This window comes from Abramis brama (genome assembly GCF_963993115.1).
Source record: "Abramis brama genome assembly, chromosome: 12".
NCBI lineage: Eukaryota > Metazoa > Chordata > Actinopteri > Cypriniformes > Leuciscidae > Abramis > Abramis brama.
In genome coordinates, this window is record NC_139974.1 from 36,265,385 (window position 1) to 36,279,144 (window position 13,760).

The following is a 13,760-nucleotide window of genomic DNA, read 5'->3' on the forward strand; positions in this document are numbered from 1 at the left end:
CTTGTGATACATTTTGTTGTGCTTATCACACATAGTCAAAGAGTGGTGCATTACATCACTTGGGCTGTTTTCTAAAACCTTGATGTGTATGTCAACTTCTAAGACGGCAGTCCTGACTGAAATGAAACCTCTATGCCGTAACTATTCACAGTTGATTTCAATAAAGTTTGATGTTACCGTGTTTGTAAGCTATCAGTACTTCGGCCAAATTTTATACTGAAAAGGTGGCACAGAAGCGCTTCCGAAGTGGCATTTAGGTGTCTTTTATGCAGACTGTTTAATGCTGCTCAAAGGTGGTATAAATGCATTTAGACAAAAATTACAAGTGTATACTTTAATACCAGGAGCTGGAGTGGGTCAGAGCAGGCATAATTTAGTCTGGCGTTTATGTGGCATTGCATCGGTCCACTCATTTTTGAGCAGGCACAGAGCAGCCTTAAGTCAGCTGTGTAAAGATGCCTTTATTTTGGTTAATGCACAACAGACCACCATAATTATGACACATTTAAACTGTAAATGTGGCACAGAAGTGCTTCTGAAGTGGATTTTACACAGACTGTTTAATGCTGCTCAGAGGTGACAAATGCATTTACACAGCAATTTTAATAATAAACGTTTTTACTAGGGGCTACGGTGGGTCAGGGCAGGCATAATTTAGTCCTGCTTTTATGCAGCATTATTACACAGCTCTGTGGATTATTGGTCAATCGCGCCATCCAGCGATATGTTATTCCCGGATAACAACCGCTGAAAACGGATAACGCAGGCTCAAGTCAGCAGTGCTATACGCTTGCTAGAACGTTTTTTCTTTGTGGAAGTTTTGCTTTTTGTGAGCTAATAAAATATTAAAACTTAGTCGAATCAATATTTTGTGTACATTCAATTTAATTACGCCATACATATCGTGGACTCGCTCTCTCTTGTTTCATACAAACGCATTTGCTGCCATTTTGTGACTATTGTTTTGTACACTGTTGGATTATAGGATAACAAACAGGTACGATGTTAAAACAGTTTAATCTGAAATCAATATATCTTATCCCCATAATTATTTATGTGGTGAAATTCTGTGTAATAAGTGGTATGACTGTAAACCGTATCCCTTAAATGTTCGTCTAGTTTGAACTCGTCGCTCTAGCAACTGCTCTCTCCGTGGAAGCTTTGCGTTTAAAGACCTAATAAAATATTTAAACTCAGATCAATATTTCGTGTCTAATTATTTACTAATGTGGCAAGTAGCCATGTAATAAGCGTATCAGCATAGATGGACGATAATGCTTTGTTTATTATAAGTACGTTCTGCAGTTACATTGTCTGTCACTTTAAATGTTTGAGCTCCTTAAAGTCAGATGGATTCTGATTGGCTTTTATCATTCATCAGCTTCTGTAAGGGAAAGCACTGTCCTTCAGAAGAGACGTTAAACTGAGGTCCTGACTCTCTGTGGTCATTAAACCCCATGGCACTTCTCGTAAAAGAGTAGGGGTGTAACCCCGGTGTCCTGGCCAAATTCACTCCACTGGCCTTTATCAAATATGGCCTCCTAATAATCCCCATCCACTGAATCGGCTCTATCTTTCTCTCTCCTCTCCACCTATAGCTGGTGTGTGGTGAGTGCACTGGTGGTTTGAAGGGAGACCCCTGATATGATTGTTAAGCGCTTTGGGTGTACAGCAGTACATAGTAAAGCGCTATATAAATGCACCCATTTTATGACCCAACAGTGTTGTATTATTATAGTAGTGGTGTGCATTTATCTATTAGAATGATTGTTAAACTTTATAGTTTTAAACTAAAACTAAATCTATAAGAAAGATGTTTCGTCAGCTGAACAATTGACGTTGTTAACAACAGTACTTCTATCCCTCACAGCCTAATTTTTATTCCTGTTACAAATAAAATATGGCGCTACCCTGAAAGCAAAAGTTTCATAGGCAATAGGCCTGTTGTTAATTGTAAATAGTGTAGCGATGTATGGAACAGAACTCACACTGAAGTCTTTCAAACCAAACAGCGTTCAGCGGACCCTAACCAATGAAATTGGCTGCTTGACGGGATTTGCACTGAACTGGTTTGGGGAAAAAATATTTTTAAATAAATACATATAAAAAATATTATATATATATATATATATATATTAAAAAAATATTTATATTTCCGGCATGGCACGATTACAAACCATTCTCGGCCAGAATGCTCACCACAGTTGGCTAACTGTGCTGGTAGAAAATTCATGTAGTGACATTGCCATTCAGGATTGTTCACTTGTTTGTTGCCTGGGTACCAGTTTCTCTGTAGCTGGCCAAGCGTGCTGTTTGAGCAAAGTAAACACAAGTTAATAATATTATCCAATCATCCTTATTATGCTGTCGCTATTTACATGTACCGTTTGTACATTCCAACGTGCCAGTGGAAAATGAAACCATATTTGTACCAGTTGGGCCGTATCGGCACGGAATGGTTTGCCTCTGGTGGAAAAGCAGCTAATAGTCCAGTCATTTTATGAAAAAAGGTTGAACAAATTGCAACAGAAGCAAACTCAACTGATTTTGTATCCTCAATATGTCCTGAGTAAGGAAAAAAAAGCCCAGAAGAATCCCATTAGTTTCGAAAAAGACCCAAATATAGCCTATTCATACGCCTATTCATTCTTTTTCTCATGTGAATAGGGCAAAAATTTTAACCTTTAAATATCACCATGAAAATTACTGAGTTGATTACTTACATCATGACAAACAAAATTGTGCCAATTTGCATAAATACCACAACAGATCTAAACATTGGGTCTGGCCAGGTGAAAATGTCTTGTTGAATCTTGTTGACACATAACAGTAAAATACTTGATGTTAAGGTCTGAATGGAACCCATTTAGGCTACCCATGAGCATTAATACATAGAGGCAGGAAGAAGTACTTTAGAAACCAGCCTTTATTAATTATTATTGCAGAGATTGGGTTTGGGGCTGGGTCCGTGGGACTGTTTCTGGGGGACGAGTCTGAGGGAAGAACAGGAGACAATGGTAAGGAGAATGCAGAAGACAAAAGGGAGGTAAAATAAAAAGTGAATCCCCAGAAACAGTCTCATGAAAAATTAAAAAATGTACCCATGAATGCTCATGGGTAGCCTAAATGGGTTCCATTCAGACATTAACATTAAGTATTTTAGCCATACTGAGTATTTTAACCATGTTAACAAACAATTTCAAAAAACTTATACATATACATTTTTACTAATTTAATTTACATATACTAATACATTTTTTGTTTGTCATGATGTAAGTAATCAACTTCATGGTGATATCTAAAGGTTCAAATTTTTGCCCTATTCACGTGAGAAAAAGAATGAATAGGCGTATGAATAGGCTATATTTGGGTCTTTTTCGAAACTTTCCCCCAATGGGATTCTTCGGGGCTTTTTTTTCCTTACTCAGGACATATTGAGGATACAAAATCAGTTGAGTTTGCTTCTGTTGCAATTTGTTCAAGGTTGACGCCCATTTTGGCTTAAAATTACTGGACTATAATGTACTGTAGGAGCCTTGATGTTTTTAGAATTTTAACTATTTTTAACTTGATACGTCACTGAATGCCATGAAACCTGAAATCTGTAAACAAGGTAAATTCAGTTGAAATTGCTTGTGTAATTCTGGGAAAACAAAATAATGATTATCAAGATTATCGTTTTGCAGTGCATGATTCACTTCCGACATTACAGTGATTGAGATTGTTTTGGCAACATTTTAGTTTTGCAGCTGCCAACAAGCAAGGTTTATGCCAAAAGTTTAAAGGGATAGTTCATCCAAAAATGAAAATTCTTCCATTAATTACTCACCCTCATGTCGTTCCAAACCCTTAAGACTTTTGTTCATCTACAGAACACAAATGAAGATCTTTTTGATGAAATATGAGAGCTCCCTGTCCCCTCCATTGACAGCTACGCAACTATTTCTTTGACGCTTCAAAAAGTTCATAAAAAGATCGTAAAACTAATCCATATGAATTGAGCGGTTTAGTCAAATATTTTTGAAGAGACTCGCTTTATATGATGAACAGATTGAATTTAGGCTTTTATTCACATATAAACTTTTTGAAGCGTCAGTGGTAGTTGCGTAACTGTCAATGGAGAGACAGAAAGTTCTCGGATTTCATCATAAAGATCTTCATTTGTGTTCCGAAGATGAATGAAAGTCATACAGGTTTGGAACGACATGAGGGTGAGTAATTAACAACATCATTTCTATTTTTGGGTGAACTATCCCTTTAAGCTGTTTGATGTTATTTGCATTTGACAGTTGTATGTATTGGTTATATTAAATTACATTAGGGATTGAATTTAATTGTAGAATGTGTTTTTTAAGAACCCAAATCTTAGGGATTTGTTAAACTCAGCAGGATCTATCACTCAGAAGAGGAGTGACAACCGTGTTTGTCTGTGGTGTGTATGTGGAGACAGTGAGTCACTCTTGTTTGAGCTCTGAAGCCCACTGGATGCCTTAAGGACCCTATGACTCAGCGAGGATATGGCTGTGTTCAGCTCCCTGTTCTAGCGAGGGCAAATCCAAGGGCACTTTAAGAGCTCTCCGTCTCACAGAGAGAGATTCCGCCAAATAAATTGCAAAAATTTATTCTGCAGATGCCTGGCTAAACGACCAGCCTGTGTTTCCTCAGCACAGACATTCTGTTAACCTCACGCCTTCCATGTGTTTGTCAGTAGATCGAACGGCAGAACAAATTAAACACTGCACTTTTGTTTTATTCTTATTTGTACTGTCATTTATTCAACGGTACTTTGGTGCCCGCAGGGTGTTCTCAAGGCAGAAGCTCAAAACGGCCTGTTGATCTCTCAGAAACCTTCCAGCATTCTTCAGGGTATTTGCTACTGATAGCCTTCTGAAGAATGAACGGTTCTCCTTGTGACGCTTTGCATAAGGAGTCTCTGTTTCTGCAGCCCTCTCTGTGGAATCGATTTTTTCCACCTCGTATTCTTTGGTTAAATAATTATCTTTAACGTGACAGTGGGATGATGCTTCGGTGCTGAAGGCTGGCTCTGTTGGCCAGATCTAATGTGCGTCGAAAGGGTCACTCAGCGTGAGCTCACCTCAGGCTGTGACAGCTGTGCTCTTCAAAACCGAGATTGTATGAGGGGTGGGAAGAAAAAAAACTTGCAGAAAAGCCATGAACTTCAACTGTCTGTTAGTTCGTGGACATGTCGGTGTGGGTTAAAGGAGCACATTCTTTCTCATTGTGCTGCTTTTCTCATTCCCATAATGAAAGCTTGTCACCATTATCATCTCTCTCACTTTATTGTTCATAACGGGCCTGAAAAACATGACTAATAGAAGAGAGTGTCTCTGGCCTGAACCCATTAAGCACAGAGGTTAGAATCACGGTTATCTGTGAGAGGTAATATCCAGCTATATGAAAGCAAGGTCATAGCCATTGTCTCAATTGTCTTGCCTACTTCAAACGATACCAAAGTAATGGTTGCCTAATGTTCTGGATAAACTCTGTCAAAAAACTTGAAAATCATTGTTGTTTTAGGAGCTGGAGAGAGTGACGTCTCTGCAGACCAACCTGCAGCTGGCCGCAGTCATCTGCACTAATGCACGAAGGTCAGAGAGCTATAAAATGCTATAAAATGTTCAAAGTCAGGTTTAAAGGAATAGTACACTTAATAAATGAAAGCTATGTTATCATTTCTTACTCATATGTTGTTCCAAATTGACTTTCTTTCTATAGTGGAAATAAAAAAAAGAGAACAAGTGACTTGAATGGGGATTAAAGTTTACAAGTTTTAAAAAGGTCTATAAAAGTATCAAAAAATTCTTCCATATGGGCCCATGCACTGTATTCCAAGGCTTCTGAAGTCGCGCGATGGCTTTGTGTGAGAAACAGATATGCAAGAGATTTACATCATTATTCACTCCAGTGAGCTGTTCCATCAGGGAGTTGGTTTTGAAAACTGGTTCACCCAGAACAAATCTTTCAGACTAGTTTGGTGAAAGAATTTCCTCATGAATTTAACATTTTTACTTCCCTCATGAACTCTCAAAAATGTGCCAATGGACTTGATGTACGATCTTTTCGTCATCTGGCCTTAGTGATTATTGCAATCAATCATTATTCTGGTGCAGTTCAGTGTTCAGTGACAGATTCTACCCGACCTAAAAAGCCTCGGCATCCATCTAAAAATCTCTATGAACAAGAGCATATTAAAATGCGGATAAATTAACTGTGTAATTCCCGGTACACAAAATGCAACATGAAATGGCATATTGATCAACGCAACATGCCGGTAAAACTTAAAACTACTTACCTTAAGCTCCATTTGCAGAATTGGCCTCTTTTCCCTAGCCATGACCGCGTCCATATTCTCCTTTTTCGCTTCCTCCTAATTTTCAGCGCATATAAAAACCACAATTGCCAAAGTGCGATTCATCTTGCTTTATTTGTTTACCACTAGCACAAGCTGATGGCATTTTAGTCTTCTATAAATGTAGACTTGCGTAAACACCATCAGAGCTAGAGATGATGCCAAGTTTTTTGGTGAATAACAACTTGCATTTCTCTCTTTCCGCTCAAAAAGCTATCATATGACTTCAGAAGACAAGTCTTATGGACTACTTTAAATGAAGTTTTATTTAGTCCTTTTGACACTTCAGTCCCCACACATTGTAGTTGTTTAAAAAAGAACATGAAGAACTTTTTTTATTTTTGTATTCCTTGAAAGAAAGAAAGTCAAAACCGGTTTAAAACAACACAAGGGTAAGTAAATGGTAAAAATTCATTTAAATTTTTAGGCAAACCATTGCTTTAAGTTTTGATGAGCTGTAGAATCGGCGCAAATGCTGTAATTCTGCTTCCAGGCAGCTTCGTTCTGCTAAAGAAGGCTTTACCGAAGCCAGCCTTGGGCTGTTGGCCAATCAGAGACGCCGACAGCTGTTGACAGGATTGCTGAAGTCTTTGAGGACCATAAAGACTCTGGTAATCACTTCATCAACATTGTTAATGTCTAAACAGAGACTTTCTATTCTCTGCATGGTAATTTCCAGCTGCCCAGTTTCACAGACACTCTGTCCTTCTGCTTTTTGCTTTTCTTACAGCAAAGAACTGATGTTCGACTGAGTGAAATGCTAGAGGTAAGTTGGCACGAAAATCTGTCCAAATGTGCAATTCGCAAATACACCTCATTTTTGAAAGAGAACTCACAAACAACTAGGAAGGTATTAGATGCTTTGGTATAAGATTGTCTCTTACACCCTCTAATTGAAGTGTTTAGTCTATGTCCTCTAAATATAAATTTCACATGAAATATGAGCTTTATTCCGTCGTTGTGAGGGCAATGATAGAAATCTAACATCATTCATTAAACTCTTAGCTCAGTTTTTCGATTTTGGCCCTGTAAAAATTGTCTAGATAAAGATATTGAGGTAAAATGGAGCATTTCGTTTTACAGGAGGAGGACTATCCAGGCGCCATCCAGCTGTGTTTGGAATGCCAAAAGGCCGCCAGCACCTTCAAGCACTACAACTGTATAAGGTGGGTGGAGATCCGCTGACAGGACTGGTGAGAGATCCAGATGCTGAGTTCCCTAAATGAATGACATGTGCTTGTACTGATTACATTTGTAGCCATTCATTTAAAATCACCTTGATTTATTTATGAAATATTGCAGTGTTTTAAATTAATTATCTGTGCACATCATTCATATTTTTTTGTTAATGCACACTGTGCCCTCTGTGATCTTTAATCAAAAAACTTCCCCTTCCTCTTGCAACATCTCTTCTCTTCTCTGATGATGTGTGTACATGCGGGATAACCTGTCACTCTCATGAGATCACAGCAATAGAAAATCCAATGATCCAATCAAATCCCGATGGACAAAATCAAGTCCATCCCTAAAAAAATGTCTAGTTCAAGAAGCCGTTTTACTTGAATATATTCTGGAATAGAGAAGAAATCTTTTTTTTTTAAAGGATATACTGGATATTATTAGTTGTCGTGATGAACATCGCATACGCTGCCGTCACGTTCTTCACGCCGTCTGGAGATACGGAGCAAAGATTGCGCAGCGAGTTGTGTTGACAGAGTTTAGCGATTTGGAGAAGAGAAAACTTCAGAATAATGTAATTCAAGAAGTTGTGTGAACAACATACGGCATCTGTGTACGTCCAAGCACATGCGCCCTTTGGTCAGAGCGGTAATAATAAGATTACAGTATTTACATGCCTGTTACGCCACATAGTTTAATGCGAATATGGTTGCTGCCATTATGAGCGTAATTGCATTAGTTTGATCGAAGTATTGTGTTTATATGAGGTAAAGTTTAATCTCAGTTTTGCCAAAATCCCATTATAATCGCCTTATGAGGGTGCATGTAAACGCATGCTAAAATGCACGCTATTGCTACAATCATCACATACACTTGTATTACCCAACCAAATTAAAATCAAATCCATAATCCCTGTAATTATGCAACATGTTATCACACTGTGATCAATGAACCTGCCATGAGATTTTGTGCCAATTCTGACAATATAACTTTCAGCTCTATAAATAATAATGTTAAGAATTGTGATGCAAGTACTTACTGTAGTAATGTATACAATAACTTTGTAGGAAGACTGGAGAAAGAGAGATAGCTGAGATATTACCAAAGAGGAAAAGTTCAGATGAATAGAATTGGAAGAAGGGTTGTTTCTGTTCGATACTCAAGTACCTTTGTTTTTTTTGCGGGTTTTTTTGCTTTCCAGTGATCGATATGACACGACCCGCACTAATGAAATGTCTTTATCTCATAAGAATGTGGCCTGAGAGACAGGGAGTGTGCAGTCAGAGTAGCTCTTATAAAGGATACTAGCAATTGTTCAGCAGTCTTTAGCTCTTTCTCTCTCTCATACATATTTGCACACTCTTTTTTTTCTTTTTCTTCTTGGCACAGGAAGTTTTGGCTATCTGATCAGCCTCCAGTCAGCCCGCTCTGCATTGATATCCATGCAAGTACATGGAAACCTGCTCAATGCGATTTCCTTCTGTTGAAAATCCCTCCCTTTGAAGGAAGAATGGATTGAACATTTATATTTCAAATTTTCAGACCAGATATTTTATTTTATTTCATTTTTTTTTTATATTTTATTTTTATTATTTTTATTTCACAAATGTTAACTGGGGGGAGGAAAAATTGGAATTGGGGATATTACAGTCATAGTCATGCATTTCTGCATTTTAGTTGTTGATTGTAGAAAGGTGGACGGCCACAAAAGCCTGCAATGAAGGAGAGAGAGGAACCAGTCCCATTTTCCCTGTTACAATTAAATAGGGGTGGTATAGTATAGATAGATAGACAGACAGACAGACAGACCACTCTCCATAAGGCACTGTCATTGCAGCAGCAGAAATAATAAGACCTGCAGCGGGAACATTTAACAGTCCAGGCTGTCTTGATAAAGGCATAGCTGTGATAGACAAAGTGGAGCTGACTGGCCACTTGCTCTCCTTCCTCATTTAACCGTTCATGAAAAGATGCATAATGTGCTCTCATATGTTTGTGCGTTACACTGATACCCAGGGAATATCAGAGGCTTGGCTTTTTAGGCTTGGTGTACTGGGGTTTTTAACACTCTGGCAGTTTTGTAGTCTTCAGATTGTAGTAGCCATCTGTTTTGTCATGTTGTTTTTCCACCTTGTCTTATGTTTTTCTGGCAATTAGTCTCCAGCAAACAATGAGGTAGGTGAAAATGGGGAAGTCTTTGAGGACCAAAATGGTGTCTGTGGGAACGTTGACGTCAGCCTCTGCATTACTCACGAGTCAGGTTGAATGGTTCTTGACATTTGGACAAATTTGTGGCAGACAGAATTGAAAATTTTTATAGATGCAGCACTACTAAAGAGGTCATTTTGAGGTCATTTACCTGTAAGTTCTAAAAGTCAGAGTTGGGTTTGGACAGTCCTGCTGGTAGATGATGTTTTGTTTTTGTTTTGTTTTGTTCTTTACTACTCAGTATCCAAATGGTGATAGCATTGTGGTTTTCCCCGTTTCGATCCCTGCAGTGAAAAGTGATAAGATGTTTAATTAGATGCATTGAGATTCTGAGCTATGAGACATTTGTGTGGGCAGATATTGATTTCTCTGTGGGGTAATGGTGTCTGAATCAGTACACAGGAGTTTTAGAAGAGATGTACCCAATGTCTGAGTTAGGGGTATACGAACACCAGCGGTCAATATCTCTGTGAAATGTCTCTTGGTTATTTCCTTACTTCTAAAGTAAAACTTTATTCTCTAGCCGTTGAGATTGGAATTCCAAGATATACTCAGATTTCAGATCTGGGTGTCCCTGTTCCTTTTTAAATGCAAACGTTTTAACACACCTACAGAGAATGAGAATTGACAGGGTATACCGTAAAGAAGATTACCCACAGATTTGTGAACACAAGCAAATGGAATATGACTCATATTGTCTGTGGGGAGACTGTCAGAAGCTGGGTTTCTGTTGTCAAAGTGCCTGCTAACTGACCTTCAAACATTCAAAGCAGGTTTTTGTGGAAACAATCCACACGTACAGTAGCACTCTCAGCTGAATTTTGAGAGTTAAAGTTGTCTCATCATTATTATTATTATTATTTTTTATTTTATTTTTTAAGTACACTTACAGTACACTTACTGGGGTAAGACTCTTTTAAAGGAAATAATACTTTTGTTCTGCATGTGTGCATTAAATCAATCAAGTCATAGTAAAGACTTACAAATAATGTCTATTTCAAACAAATGCTAAGTTTTAATTTAAAAAAATCCAGAAAAAAAATCACTGTTTAGACAAAAAAAATTAAGCAGCGCAACTGTTTTCATCATTGAAAACAATAAGAAATGTTTTTTTGAGCACCAAATCAGCATATAAGAATGATTTTTGAAGGATCATGTGACACTGAAGACTGGAGTAATGATGCTGAAAATTCAATTTGACCTGTAGTGTTTTTTTGTTTGCCACCCAAGCATAACTATTAATAATAATAATTTTAATAGTTTAATAATAGTTTTACCTTATCGTTTAACAACAACCTTCACATTGTGTCAGTGTACATCGGACTGAAATGATTTGGGACTTTATTTTTTAAATAAGTTGGCATGTCCTTCACATAACCAGAAACCACTATCATTAGATTTTCTGGTGTTTAGGAATAATAGCATCTATCTTATTTACTCACCGTAAAAATGTGTGCCAATTTCTGAAGGTCCAATTGATGTTTAAAGTGGACAGTCATATATTGCATTCATCTGTCTAATGCTAGACAGTTGCAGAAGTTCAGAAAGACTCTCTCTTTTTGGATGGAAAGTTTTACGTTCTGATAGTTATGATAGATATGATTTGTATGACTATGTCAAACTATCAAAGGACATTTGGTTTCTTGTGATTTTGACACCTTTAAAAGCAAAGATGATCCGTCAGTTGCTTTCTTGGCATGAACTGTGTGCTGTTGCAACATGAAGAAATAGTGATTCACATGTTGCTTCATCTCAAAAACTTTTGCAGACTGTTAAACCTGTTTTGGATTTTGGATATCTTTTTCGAATAATTGCTTTCTTTTCCTGCAGCTAGTTATGGACTATATCTCAGCGCTTATTCTGCCAGTAATGGACACTTCAGTTGTCTGCTCACTCAGGTGCAAGAAAGCCGATTTAATTGCAAAGAGACGTAAGCTGCAAAAGTGCCCAGCGGTGTGGTTTTACAGCCTGGCACACTCAACTTTTACAAACACTGCCCACAAATCCAGCAACTTCCTTTAATTTAATCACATCTAACACCACTGCCCCTATGCTATTAGCACAGGATTTATGTTCAGAAACCGAAATGGCACGATGATGATATGAGACTGTTTGAATGGAAATGTTTTTATTGTGCGACGGATCCTGCCGTGAAAGCTCATTAAAATGTGATTTCGTGTGGCTTCCCTGAAGGAAGCGGCGTGGCTCAGAGAAGTGCTGACGAACTGCGAGTCGGAAGTAATTGATCCGCTCGACGTGATGCTGGGTTTTCTCTGAGGGCCCCGGAGGAAAAGGGGGACCCACGTTGAGTCAGAGCCCACTCTGATGGATGGAGGCACACTAAAGATAAAGAACTTCTGCCTCCTCCCCCCATCATCAATAACCCGTCCAGAACGCTAGCGCTCAAAAGTATTTGTCAGAAGGAATAACCTATGAAAAGGTCACGTCCTCTCCTGCTGTTTTTTTTTTTTTTTTTTTTTTTGGCACGACACAAAAACAACGTTGCATATTGAGTAACCTCCTGCTTTTGCACGGTTTTCTTCATGCCAAGAATCGTGCTTTATGGCAAAATGAGAGAGTTTATTGGAAGAGTTTGCTGGAACACCTCTTTTTGCATTCAGAGCCTTCAAAGAGAAGGAAAAAGAGAAAAAAGGGAAGGATGAGGAAAAGGAAGAGGCAGATTAATTAAAGTTTTATGCATTCTGTCTAATCTTTCAACAGCAATGGCCCACGGGGGTCGGGCAATCCCTCATGTCAAGCCTAGTGAGCTTGTGAAATGAAATGCAGTTGTTCTTATTGTTAGATCATGATTATGCGTGGCCACCGGCAAAGTTGCTGCTAGTATCATGTTGCTATAAGTCTCAGCTGGCATTGCAGCCAATGCTTTGCTTTTCTAAAAGAGCCAAAGCCCTTTTAGGCTCTAATAGGATCAGATCTCTAATTTTAGTTTTAGCTTTAGTATTTTTACTGGCGGTGCTTTAAAGGGGATAAATATAGAAATGCACTGCTATTACATCGACTTGTGAAACAAATCCACTGTATTCAACAGTTACTGTCAGATTTCAGATCGCCTTCTGTTAGCAATATGCACAAAACTGAAATATTAGCTTGAATGGTAAAAGCAGAAAAAATAAACAACAGATACGAAGTCATGTATTTCCAGTGGAGATTAGTACTGGTTTAAACTGAAAATTTGAATTGGTAACACTTTATTTTGATGGTCCACATGAGACATTGTACTTTACAACTACATGACAACTAACTCTCATTAGAGTATTAGAAGACAAGACTGTCTGCTTAACATCTGCTTACACTTTATTTTGATGGTTCCCCAACTATGGAGCCCCTAAAGGAACATGGGAGATGGGAAAAAAATAGAGATGGGAGGGGGAAAAAAATATTTCGATGCGTTTTTCCTGAGAAACTTTGCATTTGCTCACAAAACCTTTGCGTCACCTGGCAAAAACAGTGTTCCCCTAAGAAACGTTGCATTTGCAAGCGAGCGCAAAGGCTATAGGGGGAACGCAAACATTTTGCGGACGAACACAAAGTTTATCGAGGGAACACAAACATTTTCAAGAGAACGCAGAAGCATTGACTATCAAAATAAGTGTAACATTTAAACTTTTTTGGCTAGCCCTTATGAAACCTGAGCACGAGGTGAGAACTACTAATATTTCTACACTAAAATGTTAATGCTTAAACTATTTCTATAAAATAAGCGCTTAGGAATAATAATGTCCCAAACAATTATTTTATTATGTAATTATTTATATTGATTAGTCCTATTATGATTTTTTTTTTTTTTTACATATTGGTATACATTTGTTTTGTCTGGATATATTCATATATTCATTAATTTTACATGATTGGTGTGTGGTTGACATGACCCTAAATTATGACCTTATTATTCATGGCTTTCATAAGACCGACTAGTCTTTTTTTTCTTTTTTTCCTCATTCAGACAATCCGCGGACTAGTTTAGCACATCCCTCTCAACACT

At 37.9% G+C, this 13,760-nt stretch overlaps 1 protein-coding gene across 2 annotated transcripts in view; it reads left to right on the forward strand.

Moving 5' to 3' along the window:
* Positions 1–13,760, forward strand: part of vps50 (VPS50 subunit of EARP/GARPII complex) — a 142,233-nt gene that overhangs the window by 22,834 nt on the left and 105,639 nt on the right. For both annotated transcript variants that reach the window (XM_084131302.1, XM_084131303.1), the window contains exons 6-9: positions 5,539–5,609; positions 6,864–6,981; positions 7,101–7,136; positions 7,454–7,536. In XM_084131302.1, coding sequence (XP_083987428.1) covers positions 5,539–5,609; positions 6,864–6,981; positions 7,101–7,136; positions 7,454–7,536 — 308 coding nt within the window. The remainder of the gene's footprint in view (positions 1–5,538; positions 5,610–6,863; positions 6,982–7,100; positions 7,137–7,453; positions 7,537–13,760) is intronic.